The 27146-nt window shown below is 47.9% G+C and overlaps 1 protein-coding gene across 4 annotated transcripts in view; it reads left to right on the top strand.

Moving 5' to 3' along the window:
• The window catches only part of TMEM181 (transmembrane protein 181), a 69343-nt gene that overhangs the window by 36041 nt on the left and 6156 nt on the right, over positions 1-27146 (top strand). For all 4 annotated transcript variants that reach the window (XM_032651296.1, XM_032651297.1, XM_032651298.1 and 1 more), the window contains exons 3-13: positions 8150-8205; positions 9935-10025; positions 11308-11429; positions 11695-11805; positions 20255-20335; positions 21991-22090; positions 22611-22741; positions 22979-23070; positions 24091-24148; positions 24787-24889; positions 25459-25510. In XM_032651296.1, the coding sequence (XP_032507187.1) occupies positions 8150-8205; positions 9935-10025; positions 11308-11429; positions 11695-11805; positions 20255-20335; positions 21991-22090; positions 22611-22741; positions 22979-23070; positions 24091-24148; positions 24787-24889; positions 25459-25510 (997 nt within the window). The remainder of the gene's footprint in view (positions 1-8149; positions 8206-9934; positions 10026-11307; positions 11430-11694; positions 11806-20254; positions 20336-21990; positions 22091-22610; positions 22742-22978; positions 23071-24090; positions 24149-24786; positions 24890-25458; positions 25511-27146) is intronic.

Here is a 27146-nt window from a genome sequence, read left to right as displayed (position 1 = left end):
GAAGAGCCACCCATCACCGTCTGAGCTTCGAAAATGCCTCTGAAATCATCCAGTCCAGCCCCCTTTCACAGAGATGGGAAACGGAGAACCTAAGTCAGGTTTCCAGAAACCCAGGTCTCTTCAGTCCAGGGGTAGGAGACCAGGAGCCTGCTGAGGCTGTTCCTCCTGTCCTCCTAAATACCTTTTTCAGTGAGGGTAGTTTATTTAACTACAGCACTTAACGTTAAAGTGTGAATGACAGTTGGGCTTTTAACCTGTCCCAGAGGCGGTTTCTTGACCTGAACTGAAGCTTAGGTGGTGAATGGGCTGAGGAAGCTGGGGGAGAGGGTGGTTATTTAGGTGCCATTTGCGGCCTGCTGATGAAGATGAGGGTGGTGACAACAGCGGTTGTGTCCAGCCTCTTCTTGTTCTCCCCTTGAATTCACCAAGGAATCCCAGTTACATGAGTCACCTCGGTTATCTTACTTGATTTTCACAACTGTCCTTCAAGATTGGTAGGGGAGGTGTTAGTATTCTCCTGGGTCTCCAGTCTCACAGCACTTCAGCCCACTCTTGTTTCCTTAAGCACCAACATCCGTGATTATATGAAACCTTCTCCACTCTTGCAGAAATGAAAAGTGTTGCACCAAGGCTGAGATGAAAAAGACCACGTTAGGATTTCCATATCCGTTTCCTTCTGTAGAGCTCTAGCGTTAGCAGGTTCTGCAGAGAAACAGACCAGTATATATATATGGAACAGAACCAGATCTGTTTATATAGATTCAGGTATATAGTTTTATTGTAAGGAATTGGCTCACGTGATTATGGACGCTGAGAAGTCCCCAGATGTGCATTCAGCAAGCTGGAGACCCAGGATCGCCAGTGGCGTAAGTTCCAGTCTGAGCCCAAGTCCATCCAAACGCAGGAGACTGATGTCCCAGCTTGAAGACAGTCAGGGAAGGAGAGCAAATTCTTCCTCGCTCACACAGCCTTTTTGCTGTATTCAGGCCTTCAGTGAACTGGCTGAGGCCTACCCACACTGGGGAGGGAAGCCTGCTTTACTCAGCTACCCATTCAAATGTTCATCTCATCCAGAAACCCTCAGTGCACAATTAGAATAATGTTTAACCAGATATCTGGGCACACCGTGGCGCATAAACCTCACAGATCCACCCCCTGTCAACTTGGCGTCCATGCACATCTCCTTAAACCATACCTGATCTCCAAATAAAGACACTAACAAGGTCATTGTTCCTTCTGACATGATAACAACTACCCTGCATATGACCCCAGACTCGCTACCCCTTCCGCAGGAGAGCAGGTAGGGTCCTTGAGTGACGCTCTTCTTCGTATCCTGTAACTTAAATACTGTGATATGAAGTCAGTAATACAGCTTCTGTTACTTGATAAGGGAATAAGAGAGGGAAGAAAACAAAGGTGTTTTCTTAGTATATGTATTTATGCACACAAACATACTCATGACAAAGTAAGGAGGAAATATTCATGACAGTTAAAGTCCTTGTGTCTGTAACTAGTCAGGTGTTCATAGCTGCTATTTATAACTACCTTATTCCGTGACCTGTTCCACATTCCATTTGCCTTCAGCAAGCACCTCAGTTGGTCGTGGTTCTTTACCTGGTGGGATGGCCCAACCCTTAACTCCTGAACAGTCTGGGCCATTAGTATTCCTGCCTGAATTAGGTTGTTGTAGTTCTCCATTGACCTTAATCCCAGGGCCTGGTAATACTGAGAGATGCCCTAGGTGATCTCCTTAGATGTACTCCTCCCTGCCTCCAGTGTGGAGTAGGGGTGCACTTCCCCCGTGGTGGTCAGGGTCAGTCACCCCGGCCCGCGCAGGAACTCCCTGCTTTGCCTGTCGATTCCGAGGCATGAGGAGCCCACGGTAGCCGGGTGGCAGTGTTAATTCCAGTTCAGTGTCTCCAGGTGGAAGCATTCCTCCCTGTGGAACTAAGACCTCTAGGCCAGCAGAGCGTCGGGCTGTGGGAACAGCAAGCAAAAATTTTGCTAGTGGGTCCCCTGGGGTAATAGTGGTGCCATGCCCGTTTCTACCCCTTGATTCTTGGACCTGTGTATACCGGCTATGGGAGAATTGGCTCCACGTAACTGGACACCAAATCCATACCCAGAGTGTCTGTTGCAGTCAGGACAGGACACTGCCCCCTTCCACGATGGAAGTGGTCCAGTGTGATCAGCCTGCCGCCGGGTCACTGGCTGATGGCCGCGGGGAAGGGTGTGATGTCGGGCTCAGTGCTGATCTCTGCTGCTGGCAGGTTGGGCACTCAGCGGTGGCCGTAGCCAGGTCGGCCTTGGTGAGTGACGTCCACGTTGCCCAGCCCGTGTGTCACCTCCATCCCTGTCGCCGTGGCCCCTTTGTTCACGAGCCCACTGGGCGATGACGGGTGGATACCGATCCACAGAATGGATCATTCTCTCCACGTGACGACTAAGATCCTCTTCTGCTGAGGTCACCCTTTGCCGAGGTCACCCTTTGCTGAGGTCACCCTTCGGCGAGCATTCACGTGGGACACAAACATCTTCACTTTTTTTGCCCATTCATAGAGGTCAGGCCACATACCTCTTCCCCAGATTTCTTTGTCACCAGTTTTCCAATCACTTTCCTTCGGAGTATCTGACCATCCAGCAAACCAGTGGCCACAGCCCAAGAACCGGTAAACAGTTGCACATCAGGCCATTTCTCCTTCCAGGCAGCGTGAGCAGCCAGGTGCGGGGCTCCAGGTTCTGCCCACTGCGGGGATTTCCGTCACCTTGTCCTGCAGGGGTGTCCAGGGAGGGGCTGTGGCTCTGCAGCTGTCCACTGGGGGGCGGTGTCCGCACATCGGGCGTCTTCTCTTCCCCTGGGCTCATCGCGGGGAGCTCCCCGTGGGGCCGTAGGTGCGGGCTGGGAGGAGAAGGCAGTGTCGCGGGAGTGGGGGCCGCGGCATTTGGCCACTTCCTCGTGTGACTTGAGCCTTCCAAGGGCCTGCTCGGGCGGATCACGTGTGTACCGCTTCCATTCGATGGTGGGGTGCTGCTCTGCACGCCCGGCTTTGTGGCTGATGGATCAGGTAACACCCAGGTCCTGATGGGCAGCTCAGGTCACATGGTGACTTGTTGGTCACCGTGGTTAAGCATTCAGTCTGTTTCAGGCCAAGAGCTGTTTCTCAGAAGGAGAGTGGTTGTCTGTGGAGGATGGCAGGGCTTCGCTCCATAACCCTAAGGGCGTGCACTGAGATTCATCCACCAGAGGCTCCAAACAGCATCCCTTTCTGCCGTCACTGGATCTGCTGGATCACGTGACCCGAGCGGAGAACAGCTCCCGTGGTGGCCTGACCCGTGAGGAGCCTCCTCTTGTTCTGGGCCCCACTGAAAACCGTCAGCTTTTCGGGTCACTAGGTAGATAGGCCAGAGTGTCACACCCAGATTAGGAGCACGTTGCCTCTGAAATCCAAAAGGGGCCCACTAGGCGTTGTATCTCCGTTTTGGTTGTAGGAGGGACCAGATACAGCAACTTATCTCTCACCTCAGAAGGGATCTCTCGACATGGCTCTCACCACTGGACCCCTAGCAATTTCACTGAGGTAGAAGGCACATGCATCTTAATTGGATTTATTTCCCACCCTCTGACGCCAAATGTTTTACCAGTAAATGCAGAGTAGCTGCTACGTTTTGCTCAGTAGGTCCAGTCAGCATGAGCTCATCAATGTCATGGGCCAGTGTGATGGCGTGTGGAAGGGAAAGATGATCGAGATCTCTGTGAGCTAAGTTGTGACATGGGGCTGGAGAGTTGATACAGCTTGAGGTAGCGCAGCGAAGGAGTAGTGCTGGCCTCGACAGCGGGAAGCAAACTGCTTCGGTGGGCCTTACTGTCAGGGACGGAGAGAGAGGCGTTTGCCTGATCAGTAGCTGCATCTCAGGCACCAGAGGATGTGTGGATTTGCTCAAGCAGTGGAACCCCATCTGGTACAGCAGCCTCAATTGGAATCACCACCTGGTTAAGCTTCTGCACAGGCCAAATGGGTGAGTTGAATGGGGATTGGTGGACATCTTTCAAGCCCTTGATGGTAGCACTTATGTCTGCAATCCCTCCAGGAATGCGATATTGTTTCGGTTTGGTATTTTCATAGGTAGAGGCAGTTCTAGTGCTTTTTCCACCATAATAGCCCTCAGTCCACAAGTCAGGGAACCAATGTGGCGGTCTGACAGCTGCTGAGTATTTCGATTCAAATTATGCATCCTGGAACTGGGGAATTAACCATAGGACGGGTTTGGGGACCCACTGCGCCCATGGTGACACATACCTGAGCTAAAACCCCACTGATCATCTGGGCTCCATAGGTCCCCACTACGGTAGACCACAGTGATATTTCGGATCTCCTGCAATTAGTGTCAGTTCAGAGTCAGTGTCCAGTAGTTCCGAAAACATCTGATTTTTTTCCCTTGATGCGTTTGTCCTGGTAAAAGGCTATAGGTTTCTTTGGGCGAATGATTAACAGTATAAATGCTCGGCAGTGTACTGGCGTTCTTTCTTAAGGGGACCCAACCTTCCCTTTGTTCAAGGACCTTTGGGTCTGTAAACTGGCTCAAATCTGGAAAGTACTGATGCGTTGTCATTCTCTGTTTTTATGATACAGGTTAGGCTGTTGTTCAGTTGACCTAGAACTCTCCTGCTTACACAGATCAAGTGATGATTTGGTAGGCTTCCTGTGTCTTTCACTTCTAGGGACCCCATGAGCAGCTAGCTAACGCCGTAGGTCTGCAGGGACTGGGCTCTTCTGACCGCTGCTGTGCCTCTGCCGCCCATTACGTGAGCTCACCCGCCTCATCTTACATGGCCCCGTCACTGCTGGGATCCACTTATTCCCCCTGCATGCTGTTTTCCCAACTCAGGGACTGTAGTTCCCATGGTAAGGCCTGGCCTGCAGAGAAGGGCAGTCATAGAGCTCTTTAAGGATGCTTGGGTCTCCGCTCACAAATTTATTTCTCACAGTAGTGGTGAAAGGTGTGTCTTCTGGAATCTCCCAGTAGGTCTTAAATGACAGAGCCACCCTAGCAATCCAGCTCCCTGAGCCTCTGATTCCCTTCCTCTGCGTTAAACCTGGGCAGATGCAGCGTTTCTAATTCACTCACTGGGAACCACCTTTTGGCCCACGTTTTAGCCAACCACCCAGTCAGACTGTTAGAGTCCTTTCTGACTACCTGAGCTACAACTTTCAGTGCAGAATCTCTTTTTAGAGAACGCAGATCCGTACGTTTGGCCTGAGACCACTTTATGTTTCTTCCAGCATTATCCCATACCTGTTCCCTGGGCTTCTGTCTGTATAACTCAGAAGACTCTAGTTCTTTTGGAGTGTAGCACATGTCCTCATGGGTCACGTGCCTCACCTCTGGGCCTGCTGGGATGCGAGTCTAGTTATAGGTCTGGAGATGAAGAGGGGTGGGGGGCGGGTCCTGGGAGGACTAGCATCGTCCTGCACGGCCGCGGCCTCAGTGGAGGCCATTGGTGTTCCTTAGGCAAAGCGGGGCTGATCCCACAGAAGGAGGTGGGAAGGCCACTTCCACCGGGAATGGGGAGAACTTCCCCTGGGAAAGGACTCATGAGAATTTAGCAGCTCAGCGTCCCCAGCTTCATCAGGATCTTCCTGCGCGTCCCCGGAACAGGATCCCTTCTCTCCCAGTCAGTGCAGTCACTTTAGCATCGAGACACCCTGCGAGGCTGGGAGTGCGGGGGTGTAGTTCAGCCGGTTGCTGGATGAGATTCCGGTTTGATTTTCAGCAGCCTCAGCACTGTGGCCATAGGAAGTAAGGGTCTCCTTCAGGGCACACAGAGAAGCTTTCAGATCGTGGGCGTGGCACTTGAGGTGGGAATTCAAATGCCCGAGCTCATCCTTTTCTTTCACCACTTGGTCCAGTGACATTAGGAGCAACCAGCGAGCCTCATTACGTTTGTTAGTTTTCCAAGAGTGTTCTAAAGTATAGTAAACAGAGTCATTTACCTCCTTGCCTTTCTTAGTAAGTGGTTGATTAGGAGTATCTAATGGAACTGTTTTGCATATGTTCGTGAACTATCAGTGCTCTCTTTACTACTGAACATATAGTCATTAGCATCTTTAATCAGATCAGAGGACCAATTCCAGAAACCCCAGAACCAGTATAGAATACGCACCCTTAGCATGCTGTTCCTCTAGAACCACTCTTGGTACCAAAATCTGTGTTAGTCTGGGTTCTCCAGAGAAACTGAACCGATAGGAGATACAGAGAGAGAGAGATGGGGAGGGCGTAGATGAGAGAGAGAGATTTTATTATAAGGAAGTGTCTCACATGATTATGGAGGCCGAGAAGCTGCATGGTTTGCAGTCGGCAAGCTGGAGACCCAGGAAAGCCGATGGTGAAAGTGTTCCTGCGTCTGAAGACAGGTGAAGACTCATGTACCAGCTTGAAGACCAAGAGCCCCGAGGAAGAGAGCAGATTCTCCCTTACTCAGCCTTTTGCTCTGTTCAAGCCTTCAGTGATTTGGATGAGGCCCACCCACATTGGGAGGGCAGTCTGCTTTACTTAGTCTACTGATTCAAGAGGTAGTCTCTTCCAGCAACACCCTGACAGACGCACCCAGAGTAATGTTTAGCCAGTTATCTGGGCACCGTGTGGCCCAGTCGAGTAGACACACAAGTCCTCTGCTCCTAGTTACTTTCTATATTAAGGTTATTAGGATTTCAGAGTTCAGAGTGCCCAAGGGACCACTGGGTCAGTCACCTCGTTTTGCAGATGAGGAAATGAGGTCCAGAAAGCCTGTTAGCTGAGACTCAAGTCTAGACTTTCCTGACTCCCAGTTCTTAGTTCTTCCTGAGAAGCCAGGCTGCCTTACTTCCTGGAACAGGAGTGCACTCCGATTGTGAATCCGTTGGGAATAAGCCTTTCTGGGACTTCCCTGGTGGTGCAGTGGTTAAGAATCCACCTGCCAATGCAGGGGACATGGGTTCGAGCCCCGTCCAGGAAGTTCCCACATACCGCAGAGCAACTAAGCCCGTGTGCCACAACTACTGAGCCTGTGCTCTAGAACCTGTGAGCCACAACTCCTGAGCCTGCGTGCCACAACTACTGAAGCCCATGTGCCTAGAGCCCGTGCTCCACAGCAAGAGAAGCCACCACAATGAGAAGCCCACACACCGCAGTGAGGAGTAGCCCCCTCTCGCCACAACTAGAGAAAGCCCGCGCACAGCAACGAAGACCCAACGCAGCCAAAAGTAAATAAATAAATTTATTTTTAAAAAAAAGAAGCCTCTCTGTGGGTGCACGCCTCCTTCCTATGCAGTGACATCTCTGCTCAGCCTGCCAGAATGCCCCAGAGACATGCTCCTGCACTGGTTGAGGTTTGTACTCAGGTATCTCCTCCTCCAAGTGGAGGGTGGTTGGCAACAGGCTGGGCGTGGCCACGGAGGCAGCCGGAACACTGGCATCAGAAGCTGCGAGGGTTTTGCTTCAGGACAAACCCAGTCGTAAATGAAATCAGGTTCACAGTGTTTCCTTTGACTACTTCTTTTAAGGCGAAAGCTCTGAAATATTACAGTATAAGATTCTATGAAGCTTGTTTATGTTATTTTGGGAAAAGCCTTGAGTATATTGTTAGTATATATACTTTTTTTTTTAATATCCTCAGCTTAATAATTTGGAAGATTGGATTAATTGGATGAATGGATAAATGTGTCTTAATTTTTTTAGCAGAAATCTTTATACAAAATATATATAGACAGTGTCTGTGTCGATAATGCTTTCTTGGATCCACGCCCTCCAGAGAGCCTTCCCAGAGAGCAAGGGAGGGGGTCTGCACACATAGAGCCCCATGGACATCGTATGCATTGCATGGGGTCATGTTGTGTTCACCTGTGTTGGGCGGTCAGCACGTGCAGCAGAGTGGGTACTGTGTGCCTGTGTTCCTGTGTTTGTATGTTTTACATGTATATGTGTGTGTGTTTATGTATGTGCGTGTGTATATATATATATATATATATATATATAAAATACCTTTAAAGATAGACCAGGAAAAAGACTGCCTCTGTATAATATATGAGTCTTTCTTGGCATTTGAAAAAAAATCAGCATTAATTATCAATATAGTTATAACCTGCTTTTTTCTTTCCCTGTTACACTTTAGGACCCAAAGTGATCCAGACTTCTGCAGCTAATTTTTCACTAAATAATAGCAAAGAGGTAAGACTGGGTCTAAGGGTCACTAAGAAATGGTCCTGCTTAAAGGGTCATTAAGGTCAAACCCATCCCCCTTGCCCGGCAGCTTGCTTCTTGGGCAACACACATTTCTCACTCTACCGTCAGCTGCGGGCCTCTGGGTCCTTGTTTGCTAAAATTACCTTTTCTGCTGTAATAGTTCCCTCAGTGCTGAGAAAGGATGGTGATGTTACCTCTTAGGGAGGAGCAGTTCATTTCCAAAGGCTGGTTAAGTCCTCCTGATTCCTCCTGTGCGCAAGACTTATTAGATTATAAATTCTAACGATGCTCACTTAGGTTTCTGCCTCTTTTTTTTATTATATTTGCCTAAGTTAAGAAGTGGTCTTTTTGTCAGGTTTCTAACGGTAACAGTTTTTTTCCAATGATTGTTTGGTATTTCTTGCATGAACTCAGTTTAAATCAAAAATCCTGTTTCTTTTCTTTTTTAAAAAATAAAACGTGCCTTCATTCTTCACCATCTTTAGAGAAAAACAGATCCTTCCAATTGGAAAATTTTGGTTTTCTTTAATAAATGCTAACGTTTGTGAGAGCCCAAACAACTAAGCCTTTTCTTTTTCTGATATCGAAGTATCTTCATCTATAAACTGAAAGCGGTCGTCCCACATTCTCACTGCCTTGTAAGGTGTGCGGCTTAAATCTGATTATTTGGCCCAATACCCCACCCCACCCACCCCCGTCTTCGTTCTCCCAGCTCCCTGCTAGGTTTCCACCGCCAATTCTCAAAAAAGCAAAAGGAGAAAAATGTCCGAAAACTTACCTTTTGGGCCCTTGTTTGGCCTATCATCCCTTTTTTTTTGGCATTTCTTTATTTTCTTTAACTCTCAGATTGAGGATCTGTTTGAAGAGGTGCTGCCAATAGGGTTTCCTGACCATATTGGTCTTTTAAAATTTCCATCTCAGGAGGTTAGTCCTTTTTTGACACTGAAAATAGCAGCCGTCCTCCGGAACTGACTCGCTTCCAAAAGGTGGTCCTCACTTCTGAAAGGTTATAGATCATCCTCCAGTTGGTTGCATTGTCTTGGTGGCTTTGGGGCAAGTCTCCGGGCACAGGGAGTTTCACTGAGATCTGCCAGAAGCGTTAAAGCACAAAAACTACCCATTTACGTTCAAATAATGCTTCTCTTTGGAGCTAGGATCGGGCTCCTCAGGCAACTTGTTCTGTGTCCCTTGCTGTTAGGCACCGGTATTGTGTTTTTCAGTAGACACTGCAGAAACATCACGGGCAATGTGGTCCCCCTCTAATTTTTCTCTCTAGGGCCGTTAAAGCTGAAAATGACAGATGTCAGTGACATGTCTGGCATATTGTTACTAAAAAAGAATGATTCTTGTGAATACGAAAATATTTGCTGGTGTCCTTTATTATCTTATTATAGGTGTCATCTTATGCACTTTAATTTTTTTCTCCAAGATGGCCTTTTCTTGGTACTTAGGTCGGTGTATTGTCCCAAGGCTAGAACCGCTTCAGAAGTTTCCATGAGAGACGAGTGAACTGGGGCGGAAAGTTAGCCCTTGATTTTTTTGAAAGGCAGAATTTTCCTTACATTGACTAAAGGCAAACTACATGTTTCTGTTTCAGAGCTAACACTCCAACCTTTTGTGTAAATGTAGATTTTGTGTGTTAAGGTGAGACACTGGGTAGACTCAACTGAAGAGAGCACATGGGTTTTTTAACTTCTTTGTCTTTTTGCCTCAGCTAAAGCCAGTTCAGATACTTTCAAACCCGCTGTCTACATATAATCAGCAACTATGGCTGACGTGTGTTGTCGAGTTGGAGCATTCAAAAGGTATGAAGCCTGACATTTTAGAATGACTTTTATTTGTACAGAGCACCATATCTGAAAGGTTTAAAGAGCTTTAAAATCTTTCAACAAGTGCTCAAAGATGGATTATAACGTGGTGATTATTCTTTTTAATACCAGCAAGTTGGGAGCCCCTTAAATGTCCTCCAAGGAAAGTCACGTTGCAGCGCTCGAGGAGTAACCCGTCATGGCTCAGGGAGCTCCCGTCGGCCCTCAGGGATACCGGTCATCCTTCGGGAGACCTGTGAAGTCTAGCTCCGTGGCTGCACGGTGTGGGTGCTGCAGCAGCAGCCTTTGCCTGTGGGCTTCTGGGAGAGAATTAAGTCCTGGTGTCCTAGGGCAATGGTTCTGTCCCGCAGGGACGCTTGGCAGTGTCTGGAGACCTTGTGACATGGCTGTCACAACTGGGGAGCCGGGAGTGCTGTCAGTATCCAGTGGGTGGAGGCCAGAGATGCTGCTAAACATGCTACAATGACAGGACAAATTCCAAACAGTAAAGAATTATCTGACCTCAAAATAGCCCAGGTGCTGAGGCTGAGAACCCCTGCCCAAAGCACTCACAGTTTATAATGACCTCGCTCTGTCCACCTAGGGCGACCCTGTCAAGCACCCTCCCTGAGAACCGAGAAGATGCTCCACGTCGTTTTCTATATACTGTGATTTAGAGGAAGCACTTTGGTTGAAAGAATTTGAAAAGATAACCCAATGACTGCAGTAAATTAAGTGAAAAAATGCATATTACAAAAAAATTAACCTCTTTTTATAACATTTTAAAAAGCATAAATAAATTTGATATCAGTATATATTTGTGTGTCTAGAAAACAGTCTGGAAGGATGGACACAAACGTGAAATTATAGTTTCTCCGGTTGTGGGATTATACGTGTTTAATACCATCTTTATATATTTGGTCTTTGATATTTTTAAGCAATGAGCATATAATCAGAAAAACAATGAATTATATAATCAGAAAAAATAAGAAACCTGTTTTTATTTTGGTATGAAGTTCAATTAAATTTTATATGGGAAATTAAAAAATAAAACTTTATTAGCCATGAAATATTTGTCCTTTTGTGAAATGAAACTTGGGGGTGGGCGAGAAACAAGTTCATGGAAGGGCTGGACTTGGCTGGCAAGTGTGAGCTTGGCAGATGTGGGGAGGCTGATGCGTCACAGAACCTTCCCGGGCCGACACACAGCCAGGCAGGCACTTCTGCAGGTGTGATGGCCTCTCGTGGTCTCTTAACACTGGATTTCTTTCTTTTGTAGAAACAGCTATTCAGACAAACTTCACCATGACTGTTAAGGTCGATGGTGTAGCTCAGGACGGGACCACGATGTTCATTCATAATAAAGTTCACAATCGGACGAGGACCCTCACATGTGCAGGGGTGAGTGCATTTGACTGGTCCGTGAAGTAGAAAGGTTCTAACGATTGTAGACCGTGTATTATTTGTTTCTAAATATATCCATTTGGTTCTTGCTTTCTAAGAGCTGGTTTTGGCTGGCATCTGAATTTTTCTGAGCTTCTGGCAAGTTCCCTGGAGATGATCTCTTGGATCATCTGTTGTTGGAATGTGTTACTTCGTGGGTCAGTTGGTTCAAGACTGAGTCTTGCTTGCTTTAAGGACACAGATCTTCCTTGTGCATTTGCAGAAATGTGCAGAAATTATTGTGGCTCACCTCAGCTACTTGAATTACACTCAATATACAGTGACTGTGGGATTCAAACACCTGAAGGAACGCATCAAGGAAATGAACTTCACCGTAAGTATACCAGCTGACCATGGCGTTTCCGTGGCTCATTTGTTTAGCTTCCATTCTTTGTGGAATGACTGAGATAAATCACAGCATCGAAATCATGTTATTTTGGACAGTGGAAGACATGTACAGTTCTAAAAACTGTAGAAAAACCACAGTTTCTTACGTATATGGGACCACAGTTGCTTCAAGAAACAGCATGGAATTGGAAAACCATGGTGTTCTGAGGTTTAGGAGAGAGAGTAGCCTTCCAGCTGGGAGGTAATGGAGAAGTTGCCAGGCGTACCCTCCAAGGAAGGCAGGACCCCCTTCTCCAGCCCTTCTCCAGGCCTGTGAGTGGTCTTCAGACCCTGCCAGACCTCTTGGTGAAGGGTCCCTGCTCTCACGTGCCTGTCTGCCCCCAGTCATCAGCTCTGATGGTTAGACTTTCCTGTCTCGTGTCCGGCTGAAATCAGCCTCCTTGTTCCTGCTGCTTGTTGGGAGTCAGAATAATCGTCAGGGTGACTAGGGACACGGGTGTTAGATCAGCCAGAAGAGCTGGGTTCAGATCCTGGCACCACCATTTACAGTTTGACACTGTTGTACCTCTGTTTCCTTATCATAAAATAGCTACCTCATACAGCTGTGACTATTAAAGGGAGGTGCCAGTGGGTCCCTTTTTAAAATTATGCTTTTTTGAGATGTAATTCACACGCCATAAAAGAAGTCTATTAGTAGTCGCTTCTCATTTCTCCCTCCCCCAGCCCCTGGCAATCACTAATCTGCCTTCTCTCTGTATGGATTTGCCTGTAGTGGACATTTCATATGAATGGAATCATATACTTTGTGCTGTTTTGTGAATGACTTCTTTCACTAAGCGGTGTTTTCACAGTTCATCTGTGCTTTGCTGGTAACGGCACTTCATTCCTCTTTTGCCAAATAATATTTCATTGTACGTGTGTGCTGCCTTTTGTGTATCCATTCATCGGTGGATGGGCATTTGGGTTGTTTCCATTTTTGGGCTGTTGTGAATAACGCTGCTGTGAACGTTTATACACAGGTTTTTATTTGGACAAAGGGGTCCCCTTTGCTGAGAGGTTGTGGTGTGTGGGAGCCCTCCTGCACCCTTACGGGCACTCCCACCTCTGCGATTTTCTCTGTTTCCTGGGAGGCCTCTGGAGGTCGGCTGGGCTTGGGGTCATGCCCAGCGCCTGCTTGTTGTGTGTGCTTGACAAATGGTAGCCGTTGCTACAGTCTTGCTACTTTTCTGCACATCCTGTCTCTAGACTACCCAAAGCGAGTTTGTTTATTCTTTATCTGCCAGATTGCTCCGCAGGTGTTCGAAGATGACTGTCTCTGAGGTCTTTCCTTTTCCTTCACAAAGCCCCAGGGATGTGGCTTCTGGATGCCTCAGACTCCAGGTTTCCTCCCCATGGCCCCGAGTCAGCCTGGCCGAGAGGCGTGACCCCCTGGGGAGGGAGCAGGTGGGCCCCCAGGTGCCAGCTCCTCTAGAAGCTGCATCACCTGTCGGACCCCGCGGACTTATTCTGCTGTTCAGCCTAGCCTCCTTCATTCCTGGCTCCTGCGGTGGGTTTCTCACAGTTCAGATGCTACTGAGACGTGACACTCTGCTCCTGAGTTTCTTCTCAGTGCTTTTAGCTCCTCCCCAGTCTCTTCCGACCTTTGAGTTTGAATCTGGATTCTGTTCCTTGTTGTGCAAATGATTTCCTCAAACTTTGTCTTCAGAAGATCTGATTAGCGTTCTGCCGTGTCCTCAGGTTCACGATGCAGAGGTTGAACCCAGATGGGGCCTCAGACAGATGCCGTGAGCTCAGGCACTCTTTGGACTCATCTTGTGATAACATCTGTGCTTTAGACTTTGCTATCTCGCATCCTTCTGATTGGAGAATGCGGAAAGAAAAGAGCACCACGTTTTCCCCGCGAGGGATCTTTCCTTTCGGTCGTCTTTATAGGAAAGTCATCCCCTACAAGCCCTTTATCAAAGTGCTCAGCAGTTTTCCCCACGGGGTTTACCTCGCCCCAGCCCTATTATGTGGGCTTGGGCCACTGTTTTGTTTGGTTTTGATTGTGGTTCTCTCCTTCCATCTTTTGTATCTGTTTACATTTCCTCTTAAACTTATTCGTAAATAATTTGATACATGTTTCAGATAAACCTGGTTCATGTCATTCCGCCCTTGCTGGTCGAAGGCAGGCCATATGATCTCATCTTAGGGCTCAGTAAGGAAGTTGCTGTCAGAGCAGCTCTCCTTGAATGATGCCAACAGTCAGAGCTTTGTTTTGATAGCTCTCCTCAGCATCCTCAAAGCTGAGACGTAGGACCCTCGGGGTTTGTGAGGGATGTCACCTAAGATTTTTCTCCATTTTTGGTACATTTCTGTATTCCCAGTAACAGCAGAGGGCCTGGCAACAGTTAGGTTTGTAACTGAAGAATAGCAGCGTAGCACTTCACCAAATAAGAAATTCAAATGGCCGACAAACCTTTGAAATGCAAACCAAAACATTAAGAGAATACAAGAAGGAATGTCTTTTTTTTAAAGCCTATCAAACTGGCAAGTAGTCCAAACACCAACAAGAAGAATCACATCTAGTGTTGGTGAAATGTAAGGACACAAGTTCTCATACGGGTTAATGGGGTGTAAATTGGTTGAACTTTGGGGGCCAGTTTGGCAATGTATCAAAGCCTATATGTGTATGTTCTTTTTGACCTAGTAGTTCTACTTCTAGGAGTTTATTCTAAAGAAATAATTTAAAATGTCCACACAGATTTATGTTCAAACATGTTCCTCATAGCAGGAAGTTGGGAGAAATCTGTATTTCAGCAGGAATGTTCTGGTTAAATAAATAAATTAGCTCTTCTGTACCTGTTAAAATAATAAACTGGTCACAAAGTAGGATAGATAGCACAAACCGCATACTGATTTTAAAAAAAAAAGTACATGAATTAAAAGTATTAATTAAAATTTTGTATTTTAGAAAACTGAAGACCATCTCTGGGTGGTGGGGTTAATGTTTATTTTCTTTTTTTCCCCTCTATTTTTTTTTTTTTTTTTTTTTTTTTTTGCGGTACACGGGCCTCTCACTGCTGTGGCCTCTCCCGTTGCAGAGCACAGGCTCCGGACGCGCAGGCTCAGCGGCCATGGCTCACGGGCCCAGCTGCTCCGCGGCACGTGGGATCTTCCCGGACCGGGGCACGAACCCGTGTCCCCTGCATTGGCAGGCGGACTCTCAACCACTGCACCACCAGGGAAGCCCCCCCACCTCTATTTTTAATAATGAGCTTTTATTAATTATATTTATAATCAGGAGGGAAGATTATTTGTTTTTAAAAAAAGCAACTGGTATTTGAAGAGGAAGTCTAAGATACAGTCTAGCCGTTCACTCCGAGAAGTTCAGAGCTACCTGAGAGAGTCCCAAGTTCACATTATGCCTACAGCTTGTCTAGAGATGCATTAAGCCATTAGAGAATCTTATGCAAAGTGTTTCTGTATCTTTTATAAAATTGCTGTTGAAGGCAATATCCATTATGCTGTGAGCTCTCATCTAAACCTTCAAACAGAATTCCTTTGACCATTTGTTTTAACTCCTTTTATTAGAGAATGAAAACTGTATAGCTCCTCACATTTCTCTTTTGGTATTAGCTGCTACAGATCTCCGAAAGATGTTTTATGCTGAATTGTAGTAATTACTAGCATCCTGGCATGGGTTGCTGATATAATTATCTTCTTTCTTTACTGTTTTACCTTTGAAAAATCCTTTAAAATGGTTTCTGTCTAGTCGGGATTTTTATTATAAACTACCTTCATTCCTTTTTGGAAGCAAACGAAGTATAATGAATACATCTGTAGAGTATCTTAGTGATACTATTATACACCCACCAGAATGGCTAAAGTGAAAAAGGCAAAAAAATGTCAAAGTTGGCAAGGATGTGGAACTACCAGAGTTCTCATACCCTGCCAGTGAAAGCGTAAATTGGTGCAGCAGAAATGCATAATATATTGACTAAAAGACTTATATTTAAACCCATAGCCTTGGGTCCATTCAGTGACCGCTCTCCTGTTAGGGCGCAGGCACTGACCACTGCTTGACAGGATCCCTGTGGACCGTTGCCCTCCTGGCCCCAGCATCACTGGACCCACAGCTACTGGAGGGCTGCTGTCTATGCTGTCTGTAGCGGAGGAGCTGGGGCCCTGTCCTCTGAGCTTCACGCCTTCTTCTCGGGCTCACTTTAGGGAAAAGGACTTTTCAAACCCTTGGCACCAGTGAACGCCAGATGGAGCTGTGAGGCCGCTCTGGCCTCGGCGGGACACAGGTGCTTCTGCTTAGCAGCTGCCGGCGAGGGCAGCCTCCTGGAGGGAGCTCCTGTGTGGCAGTGGTTTCCCTACAGCAGAAAGGGCAGGGGAAGGGCCACAGGAGCAAGGAAGACTGGCCCCAGCATCACAGTGTACTGAGCACCCACCGTGCGGCACATCCAGCCCAGGATCCAACTGGGGAAGCCGGGGTTTAACACTGTCTTCCTTCTTCACCCCAACTCCTCATCTTTCTCCTCCTTTCCCCCTGTGAACTCACATTTTAGAACTATTGGGCTGGCCCAAAAGTTCGTTCGGGTTTTTCCGTAGGATGTTACGGAAAAACCCGAACAGACTCTTTGGCCAACCCTGTAAAATGCATGTTTTAGGTTTAGCTATTTATTTATTGAGTAAAGCATTGTTTTCTAGTGCTAATTTTTGAAGTGAGCGAGTTGATTATTTTGTGCTCCTCTGACAGAGTCCTAAGACTGAATCCCCCCTCCTTCTGGGGAGTCCATGGTTATTTTCTTTCTTAAGAGTTACAGTCCCTTGAGGGTAAAAAAATACGTACTTTCTTCACTGTTACTTTAAACATATTTTGTGAGTCTTTTCTTGATGGTAACACTTCTTTTTTCTCTTCTTGATCATGCCTTAAAATCTATAACTAAGATACGTATTATGCTGTTTTCTTTTTGAATATTATGTTCACATCAGCACTCCCCCCCATCATTTGCTCGTAATCACTACTGTGATCGTTTTGTAAGTGATGCTGTTGTAAAATGTAAACAGTATAGCAATAATCATAATAGCCGTGGTGTTTGGGGTTTGTAGTAGCAGCTGTTGCTTACTGACTATTTGCTCTTCGCCAGGCACTGCACTAAACTCTTTCCGTTCATCCTCTTATTTAAATGTTCTGATTGTTATGATAATTCTTCAAAGTAGCTATTTTATGGAGGAGAAATCTGAGGTTTAATGAGATTAAGTAAATCCGAATCTCAGACTTCACAATTCATATGATCTTTTTTTTTTTTTTTGCGGTATGCGGGCCCCTCACTGCTGTGGCCTCTCCCGTTGGAGAGCACAGGCTCCAGACGCGCAGGCTCAGCGGCCATGGCTCACGGGCCCAGCCTCTCCGTGGCATGTGGGATCCCCCCGGACCGGGGCACGAACCCGCGTCCCCTGCATCGGCAGGCGGACTCTCAACCACTGCGCCACCAGGGAAGCCCCATATGATCTTAATTACTATGATTTCCACTTTCCCATTAACATCAGTTGTTAATAGTTCTGCTTGCATTACAAATTCGTTTGTATTTTTTAGAATTTTATGTAAATGGAATCATACAATATGTTTGGGTTCTTGCACTCAGTATAATTACTTTGAGCCGGATGAATGATGTTGGGTGTATCAGTAGTTCATTCCTTTGTGTTGCTGTGGGACACTCTCTGTGTGGATATAGCACAGTTAGTTTATCCACTCACCTGCTCATGGATATTTGGATTGTTTCCAGTTTGGGGCTGTTATAAATAAAACTGCTGTGAACTTCTGTGTACAAACCTTTATATGGACATGTGCTTTCACTTCCCTTGGGTAAATACCTAGGAATGGGATGCTGAGTCATGTGTCAGGGGTCTGTTTAACTGTTTGGGACGTTGACAGACTGGGTTCAAGGTGGCTGTATTGTCTCACATTCCCATCAGCGGGGTGTGAGGGTCCCAGCTGCTTCACATCCTCATCTCGTCAACACTCGGTAGGGCAGTCTTAGTTTTGGCTGTTCTAATAGGTATGTTAGTGGTATTGCATTGTGGTTTTGATTTACAATACTTTGAAAACATTGGTCTTCTGGTTTGCATTTGTTGACAAGAAATCTATCGTCTTGTCTTTGTCCTCTGTAACAGTTCTCCTCCCCTCCAGCCCCCTCCCGCCACTTTTAGGATTTTTCTCTTTTACCTATTTAAGCAGTTTGATTGTGGGGTTCCTTGGTATACTTTTCTTTGTATTTCTTGTACTTAGGGTACGTTGAGCTTCCTGGATTTGTGAGTTTATAATTTTCAACAAATTTGGGAAAAATTTGGCCGATATTTCTACAAATATTTCCTCTATCCTCCTGCCTTCTTCCCGCCAGTAGAAATTCGAGGACTCCAAATATATCCACTAGGCCACCTGAAGTTGTCCCACAGCTTACTGATGCCCTGTTCATTTTTCTCTGTTGCATTTTAAATGGATTCTTTCGCTGTCTTCATGTTTATACCCTCTGTGACGTCTAATCTGCTGTTGATCACCCTCCAGGTCTCTGCTTCACGTATGCAAACTCTCCTCTAGCTTCTTGATGTCCTTATCTACTAATTCTGTCGTCTGCGATTTCTGGGTCAGTTTTGATTGATTAATTTTTTTCTTATCATGTTTCATATTTTCTTGCTTTCTTTACACGTCTGGTATTTTTGATTCAATGTCAGACATTATTGATTGCTAGAGTTCTGATCAATATCCTTGAGCTCTGTTCTAGGATGTGGTAACGTTACTTGGAAACAGTTTGTGCTTTTCAGGCCTTGATTTTAAACTTTGCTGGGTGGGACCAAAGCAGCATTGAGTCGAAGGCTAATTTTTCCCCACCACTGAGATAAAAGTGCTTGGAGTACGCTCTACAATATCCCTCTGATTGTGCATTTTGCTTACTGTTACTGGCCTTCAGTGAGTGCTAGTGATCCTTTTAGGGATTTTCCCCTGGCCTTGGGTGCTTTACTCACTGTCATGCGATCAGTATTCAGGTGAAGACGTGGGGAGGGCGACCTTTGGCAAATGGCCGGAGCTTGCTCTGTACCTCTGTTAGTGCTCTGTCCTGTGAGTCACAGCCAGTGAGCTGTGTCCCTGCACTCACAGCGGTGTGTTTGCGACTCAGAGACCACTGGGCTCTGCTCGGGTTCCCCCAGGACTTGGGGTGACCAGAGGGTGCACCTGTCCCCCATCAGCTAGAAGATTATGGCCCTTCATTGCCTCGTGTCCAGGGTCTTTGTGTGTGTGTGTGTGTGTGTATACACTTAATGTTTGAGGCAAATAAGGTGAATCTGGTGTCTTTAACTCTATCTGTTGCTCTATCTGTTACAATTTTTAAATTGCTCAGATGATTTTAATTCACTGCATTAAAATGATGGGGCTCCCTAGCCCAGTGCAGTGCCGTGTCCTGGGGTCTGGTGATGAATCTGGCTGGTAACTGAGGTGGGAAGGGCTGCCTTCCACCTGCTGTCAGCACGTGGGGCCTCATCCTCGCTCTGTTAGCCATGCACTTGGTATGAGTGAGACTACTCAGCACAAGAACTGACAACCATAATTCCACAGTATTTTTTTTGGTCTCGGATTCATATCTATACGTTTCACTCAGTCTTTTTTAGAACATCATACTTACATTTTTGCGTTGTTTAAAAATCTGTTTCTTTTCATGGAAAGCATGGCTTTTTCTAATAAAGAGATTGACAGCATTGATCTTTGACATGAGATTTAAAAGCCAAATGCTATTACTATTATTACAGAATAATTTATCTGCCAGATTCATCATTAGTATGCCACCATTTAAAGCTATTTTCAACTCTTGGTACAAGGTGTGTGTTCTTTAATATAAAAATAAAATGTACTAAGTGTTAAAGTTTTAGAACATGTAAGAAAGTGTAAGAGAACATTTTAAACTACCTGTAGTCTCACATTTAGAGATAACTATTATTAATAATGTGGTGGGGACTTCCCTGGTGGCGCAGTGATTAAGAATCCGCCTGCCAATGCAGGGGACAGGGGTTCGAGCCCTGGTCCGGGAAGATCCCACATGCCGTGGAGCAACTAAGCCCATGCACCACAACTACTGAGCCTGCATTCTAGAGCCCGCGAGCCACAGCTACTGAAGCCCACGCGCCTGGAGCCCGTGCTCCGCAACAAGAGAAGCCACTGCAGTGAGAAGCCCGCGCACCTCAACAAAGAGTAGCCCCCGCTCGCCGCAACTAGAGAAAGCCCGCATGCGGCAGTGAAGACCCAGCACCGCCAAAAATAAATAAATAAATAGAAGACATTTAAAAAAAAATAATATTCCATTGTATGGGCACACCATATAAAAATAAGTAAATAATGTGGTGTACTTCCTTTTAGATGAATTTTTTTCAAATTGTTTTCCTGCTTTCCATTTTAGTGGAAGACTTACGACCCTGCATTTTCCCACTTGGAAATTTGGTTCCGATTCGTCTTTGTGGTGCTTACCTTCATTGTCACTGTAAGTACCGTTCACCGAGCAGATTGTGTCAGAATCCAAACACGGGCAGAGTTAGTTCATAAATTACGGTTATTAGAGTGTGGGAGGTTTACCTGCACTCTGAGACACTCCATCCAGTGGGCCGACCTGATGGTACTAAATGTCCTGTATTTCTTCTGGGGTGCTGTGCTGCGAGAACGCTGGGGCGTCTTTAGTAAGTAAGCACTGCATAGCGCCGCGGTAATTACAGGTCACTGACTTGTAAGTGAATTCTCATGCGGGTGCGGTGAGAACTGCCGTTTAACCTGTGTGGAGGGATTCTGCCTCGTTCGAATGACCTTCTCTGAGTGCAGGTACGGCACGTTCTTGGGCTTCTACGTTTGGAAAAGTGGTCCAGACCTGCAGTCTGTGGGCTTTTTCAGGAGAGTGCAGATGAGGGGCTTTGGACGTGCAGGCTTTCGGCTCATTTGGGGTCTGAGGTCTCTGTCCACTGGTGCACCGTGTCTTTGGGGGGTGATAACCCACAGAGTACAGGCAGTCCCCACAGAGGCCCAGCCAGTGAAGGTGGGAAGTTATAAATTGGAGGAAAAGGAAGTGTGCCTGGAGGGTGGTATCCTGCCCCCGTCAGCGGCCTGCCCTGTGCTGACGTGGAGGGAGTGACATTTAGGACGTCTGTTCTTAGCAGTGGTGGCCGCTCCAGTTGCCCCCCAAGGAACTTGTTGCTTCGCAGACTAGCTGTATACAGAAGGACACGGGCTCACAGGGGACGTGTGAGGGAAGTGCCAGGCGGTGGTGATCTGGGTGTGGCTGGAAGGCAGGACACGGCCACAGAGTACCCTGAGAGCTGGGATGGCCGGGGCCTCCCCTGGTGAACTCACTAAAGGAAAGCGGAAAACCGCTGTTTATATTTGGTCAGAAGTCCTTGCTGTTCCTGGAAGGATTTCTGTTGCCTGGGATTCTGCTGCCGTACTCTGGGGCCCAGAGAACTGGTACCCAGGGCCCCATGTTCTCAAACAAGAGAAATGGGCCTGATTCTGACAGACAGACTGGGGGAAATGGTCCATCAGCCCAGGAAGTCCAAACTGCTTGGGAAATTATTGGCTTATGTTAGACTGCAGAAAAAAACAAAACGACTCCAGGCTTAAAAATCACAAATTGTATGATGTTTTAGAGTTTAAAGAAACCTCTCCCATGGGCCACTGCCCCTTCAGGGAGGTGTTTGAAAAGAAGCACATCGTCTGACCGTGGTTGTCTATAAGCCTCATTCCTTGGCTTTTCCTCTGGGAGCCCTGGTGCCTCCCTAGAAGCTGGCGTCATCTGTGAAAGTCGCACCTCTGGGAGCCTGTGGCCTGTGCCCGGGGAGGTCCTTCCCTGCGGCTCAGTGGGAGCCAGCCTGATAGAAACAGCCTGCCCAGAAGGAGGCTGGGGGGCCAGGGGGGTTATGGCCATTATATTCCTCGTCACCTCCTGCCCCTGTGAGAACAGCCATGACCGTCTTATCGAGGCTCCTTTGCAGCAGTTCACCGTCTTCTCCCAGTTGTCACTGGTGGTTCAGCAAGGGGTTGGCTCATCAGGTCTTGGCTGGCACGGAGACCTTTGATTTAGGAAGACAGACGTAAGGTGATGCTCGGCGGGGTGGGCAAAGACGGTGACTGGGGGCCTGGTCTGGTTCACAGTGCCTGTTTGCTCACTCCCTCCGGAAATTTTCCATGCGAGACTGGGGCATCGAGCAGAAGTGGATGTCCATTCTCCTGCCTCTGCTGCTACTTTACAACGGTAAGTGCCATTTTTACTTCGGCGCTTTCCCCTTTAACGTTGAAAGCTGAAAGGCATCCTGAGGGTGGCCTGGGGGCCCCTGAAGGAACAGGTGGTAGCGCCCTGTGGCCCGAGGGACATTGCTCCAGGACGCGGCGGTGCCTGCAGCTTTCCCCCTGCCTGGAGGTTAAAACCCAGAAGGGCCGCAGACACCGTCTTGGGACTTGGCTGAGGGTGGCAGCAGTGCTGTCTGCTTCTCGTGCCCTGCTCCAGAAAGCATCTGCTTCCAGAGCTGCAGCGCCAGGCCTGCGGGGAGGAGCGGCTGGCGCGAGCAGACGGCACTCAGTACTCATTCCTGGAGCAATCTGTTCTTTGGCTTTTCGGTGTTTTGAAAAACAAGACAGCCATTAGTTCGCTAGCTTCCCCATGGCTCTGGCTGGGGGGGAAAGCGATCATGAGCCCTGCCCTCGCACGGGGCCGGGTGCCCTGCCGGGTGCTGGCAAGTCTGCCTTCCCAGGCCTGTCTGCCTTTTGCCTTGCAGACCCGTTCTTCCCCCTCTCCTTCCTGGTGAACAGCTGGTTCCCGGGGATGCTGGACGACCTCTTCCAGTCTGTGTTCCTGTGCGCCCTGCTGCTCTTCTGGCTGTGCGTGTACCATGGAATCCGGGTGCAGGTGAGCCGTCAGCGCTTCCGGAGGGAGTGGGGGACTCAGTCCTTCTGTTCCAGACTCTGGTGATAACCTTAGGGTGAACTTGTCCTTGGGAACCTGTCTTCAGCCTCATAGTCAACAGAAGAGTGTGTGCTGTGTGGAAATGATGGGAGTATCTATGATCCGTTGTGGTCTGTGAGGGGGTAATAGTTTGCTAGAATTACTAACTTCTCTATTCCTTTTTCTTTTTTTTTTTTTAAGGGAGAAAGGAAGTGCTTGACTTTCTATTTGCCCAAATGCTTCACTGTTGGACTATTGTGGTTGGCCTGTGTTACCCTCGGAATATGGCAGACGTGAGTAACTTTATTATGTGTGAAACTTCAGTCTTGGAAAGCATTTAACAAGGTGGACAGACCCAAAGTTGACTGTGTTTTGTGAACTCATCCAGAAGGGAATCTGTCACCCAGTGTTTCATGATTTGGTAGTGTGACTTAAACTGAGGGTTCATTTCTGCTTGAATGGCATATAGAGATGGACACGATTCTTCTAGTCTAAGGTGGAAAACGAAAAAGACCACGTCTTTTCAGATTGCTCCTTCGGAGAGGCAGAGACTTCATTTGTAGGAATGACGCTCAGGTCGGCTCCTGGCTCGCCAGTGTCCCCAGATGTTTTAAGTTTCTCCTTTGGCTTGTGTCTTTAAACCTCTCCATCCTTATACCAGCTCCCAGGGTTGATCTTTAGTATTTTTGTCCATCTGTAAAATGGCACCACCGCAGAAGCCTAACGTAGTAACAACCTGATTCACCCAAGTAGGATTTTCTGCAGAAACTAGTCCCATCTCAGGGGTATGATGTTGGCACCTGACACAGTAATGATAGGACTCAGCACACGTCCCCGCTTCCCTCTTCCCACCCGCCTGTCGTCTCAGCAGCCCAGTGTCATTTTGAAACGTGCTTCCTAGAAGTTTATGTTTACTTCTATTGCTTTCTTTGTGTGCTCATCTATTTCCTGGTGCCCATATATGCCGTTGAAAAGGTGCCTGGAAAACAGCTCTTAAAATGGAGAGAGAACTAGTATAGGGATTTTCCTAATGATAAATACTGTACTTCACAATACTGTTGACTGTGGACAGTAAGTTTAGCAGTGTTCTGTGCATTTTCAATAGGTAATTTGGGATTTCTCATAAATAGAGGATTACTTTTTTTTTTTTTTTTTTTTTTTTTTTTTTTAGGATTACTTTTTAAAAATCTTTTACCGTTGGTCAGCAAGTAGTTTTATGTTAGTAAGTTTTTTAAAAAGCCAAGTGAGAGAAAGTATAAAATAAAAAGTAAACTAATTATTAACCTATTTTTTTTATAACATCATATTTCTAGAATTAATGAATTACACGATCCAATGTACCAGTATCGAGTTGACACAGGAAATTTTCAGGTAAGGATTGTTAATGAATCCAGAGGAATTTTTTTTTTAACTGCTGTCATAAAAAGTCGCTGAATTTTGTAACTTAAATTGTGCTGTTGATACAAACTTGCCAACTGGTTATATGGCAAGGTCCATAGAAAGTTCATCTGTGGTTTAGACCCATTGTCTTCTAGGTGATCTAGTTCAACCCCTCATTTCCCAGAAAAGAAAACCAAGGTCCAGAAAAATTGAGATCCAGGCCTGGATGCTTTCTTGGACACATAGCACTGTCTTCCTAAGCAGGGCAGGGAGCCAGGCCCTCATCCCGGGGAGGGACAAGTAGGAGCCACTGCCGTTTATTGAGCACCTCCTGCGTTCCAGGCCCCACGCTCGGAGCTTTCCGTGTGTCATGGAGGCGTTTGCTCGTCTGACGAGCAGGGGCCGGGGTGTCCTCCTGGGGTGAGCTGGCCACCTGCGCTCACAGAGAGGTTGAGCCGGGATGAGGACAGTCAGAGCGGCAGCAGCGTGCTCTTGTGTTGCTCTAGGCTGTGGCCTTCAGGGCTCCGGGTCCCACTTAGAAAGCTCTGGCTTTCCTGCTTATGCTATCGGAGGGAGAAGCAACACCGAGACCCTGTTGTCATTCAAGTGCCCGTCTGGTTTCGCTCCAGGGAATGAAGGTTTTCTTCATGGTGGTGGCCGCCATGTACATCTTATACCTTTTGTTCCTGATCGTGCGGGCCTGCTCCGAGCTGCGTCACATGCCTTATGTAGGTAAGCGCTGGTCTCAGACCCCCCTGGTGCAGGGCTGCCTGCGTTGGCGCGGGCTGGGGGGAATGACGGCCTGAGCCGGAGGGCAGACCCAGGGGCTGGAGCAGCACCTTCAGCCCCAGGGAGCCCAGGGCTGCAGGGGTGACTCGGGGCCATTTGGACAGTGCTTCAGGCCAACGCTGGAGGGAGGCCTGTGGGGTGGAAGCCAGCTGGGGCCCCAGGTGCCAGTGTGGCTGTTGGAGCTGCCTGGATCCTTCTGGAATCACAACTTACAAAGTGGCAGGGGTGGTTTTCCTCGTCCTTGAATTGGGACAAGTCACCTGATGTCATAGGATCCTTTCCCGCAATCTGTCACAAGCAAATAATAGTGGCCACGGCCTCGCTGGGAGACCCTCCTGGCCTCCGGGGAGGTGAGACAGCATTTCTCCTGGGCTTCAGGTCCTAACAGGTTTAAAGTCCAGAGGGAAGAAGGGTTTTGTTCAGAAGGTCTGGCTTTATTTTTAAGATCTCTGGGATCAGTGGAATTTAATTCCAATTTGCTGATTTAATGGGAGTATTTACTTCTTTTTCAGATCTCAGGTTGAAATTTTTGACAGCATTGACTTTTGTAGTGCTTGTCATTAGGTAAGAAGACTTTATTTCTTAAAAGAAGCAAAATGTGGGTTTTTATTTTACCATCATGAATGTCTTTCTCCCGTTTTATGGGGTTAATTTTAGGGTGCTTCTAGCCAGCTGTGTCCTCTGGTCTGAGGCCTCCTCCCCTGGCAGGGCCCTGAGCGTGTGGTGGCTGAGGGAGCACGTTCTGCTGTTCGCGCCAGGGGAGAGAAGAGCTTGGCGAAGCCGCGGCCCAGCGCTGCTCGGGTTCCCCCCTTGCTCTGACATGTGCCCTGGAAGGCAGCAGACGCAGTAGAGACAAGTCAGAGAGTTAGAATCCTGGGTGACGTGCTTGGCACCTGGGGTCCTTTTGCTGCCCCAAAGACAGGACTGTAGGCGGGCATCATTGAAGCACACACGCTGCTGCTCGAGGGAAGCGGGCAGGAGATGCCACGCAGCAGAGCAGATGCCGAGGACTCTCCCGGGTCCGCGGGCCGGCCTGAGGGAGCGCAGAAAGCCGGCTCTTTGAATGAATTCCAGATAATTGCTTGCTTGTTTCTGGTTTGTCGCTTTCTCCTAAAATCAAAATCCCGACGGGGAATAACATCTAGTTACCTGCATTTCTTTCTCGGTTGTTTGGATGGCAAATAAGTGGCTCTCAAGCCCTTTCCCCGGTGGGCGCCATTCCGGGCTCCGAGTGGCCGGCTTTCCACCACTGTGCTGGGGTCCCAGCCTTGTTGGATGGGGGATCCTGGAGGCATCTGGGTTCATTCACCCGCCCCTGCAGGAGCTGTGTGCCTCCCTCAGCAAAGCATGTGAACTTGGCCTGGTCTTCAAAACGAGCTTGGTTTTATTCAGCATCTAAATTCACCTGAAAACAGAGGTTCACGTGTTGTTACTCAGTCTCTCTGCTGCCCTTGGTGCAGCCTCACATGCACACCCTCACCTCCTTTTACACATCAGCAGCCCTCACATCCCCTCACACAGCCTCGCCCTCAGGCTGCCGCAGTCCACGGGCTGGGAGCTGCTGCCTCCTTGTGGTGACCTCTGTGCGTCTGTCTAGAAGTTGTTGCGCTTTGGGGTCTTCCTTCGTCTGAGTTTCAAGGGGATTCATTCATGCAGCAGACACCCAGGAAGTGCCTCCACTGGTAACTGGGTAGACAGGTTCCTCTCTGTCATGGCGTTCATAGTCCAGTGGGGGAGGGCAGTGATAAAAAATTTAAAAATAGCCTAAACGCCGTAATGAAAGCAGAGGGATGGACGATGGCAGGAGGGCCATGGCTGCTGTGCTGAGGCTTGTGGGGGACGGCTCTCTGAGCAGGGGGCCTGGGGCCTGAAGTAGGACCCTGGAGCCTGGGCTCAGGGACAGCGGCGTCGCAGGGCGTGAGGACGCGAGGGAGGGTGGCCACTGGGAGGTCAGGTCGCCTCGCAGGCCGTGGTGAGGAGTCTCGGTTCCATTCTCGGTGGTGGGAACCCTTCGCAAGGTTTTAAGCCAGGAGGTGAAGGGACCTGGTTCACATTTTATTAAACTGTCTGGCTGGAGTGGAGACTGGACCCCAGGGAGGGGAAGTGGGCTCCCCTGTACCAGAACCCTCTGTCGGCACATGCGTTGGTGGGCAGGTGTCGGACAGGTATGTGAACCACTGCCCGGCGGGGGGAAGAGGAC

This window comes from Phocoena sinus, chromosome 12 (assembly GCF_008692025.1).
Source record: "Phocoena sinus isolate mPhoSin1 chromosome 12, mPhoSin1.pri, whole genome shotgun sequence".
NCBI classification, from domain to species: domain Eukaryota; kingdom Metazoa; phylum Chordata; class Mammalia; order Artiodactyla; family Phocoenidae; genus Phocoena; species Phocoena sinus.
This window is presented reverse-complemented; position numbering and strand designations above follow the sequence as displayed.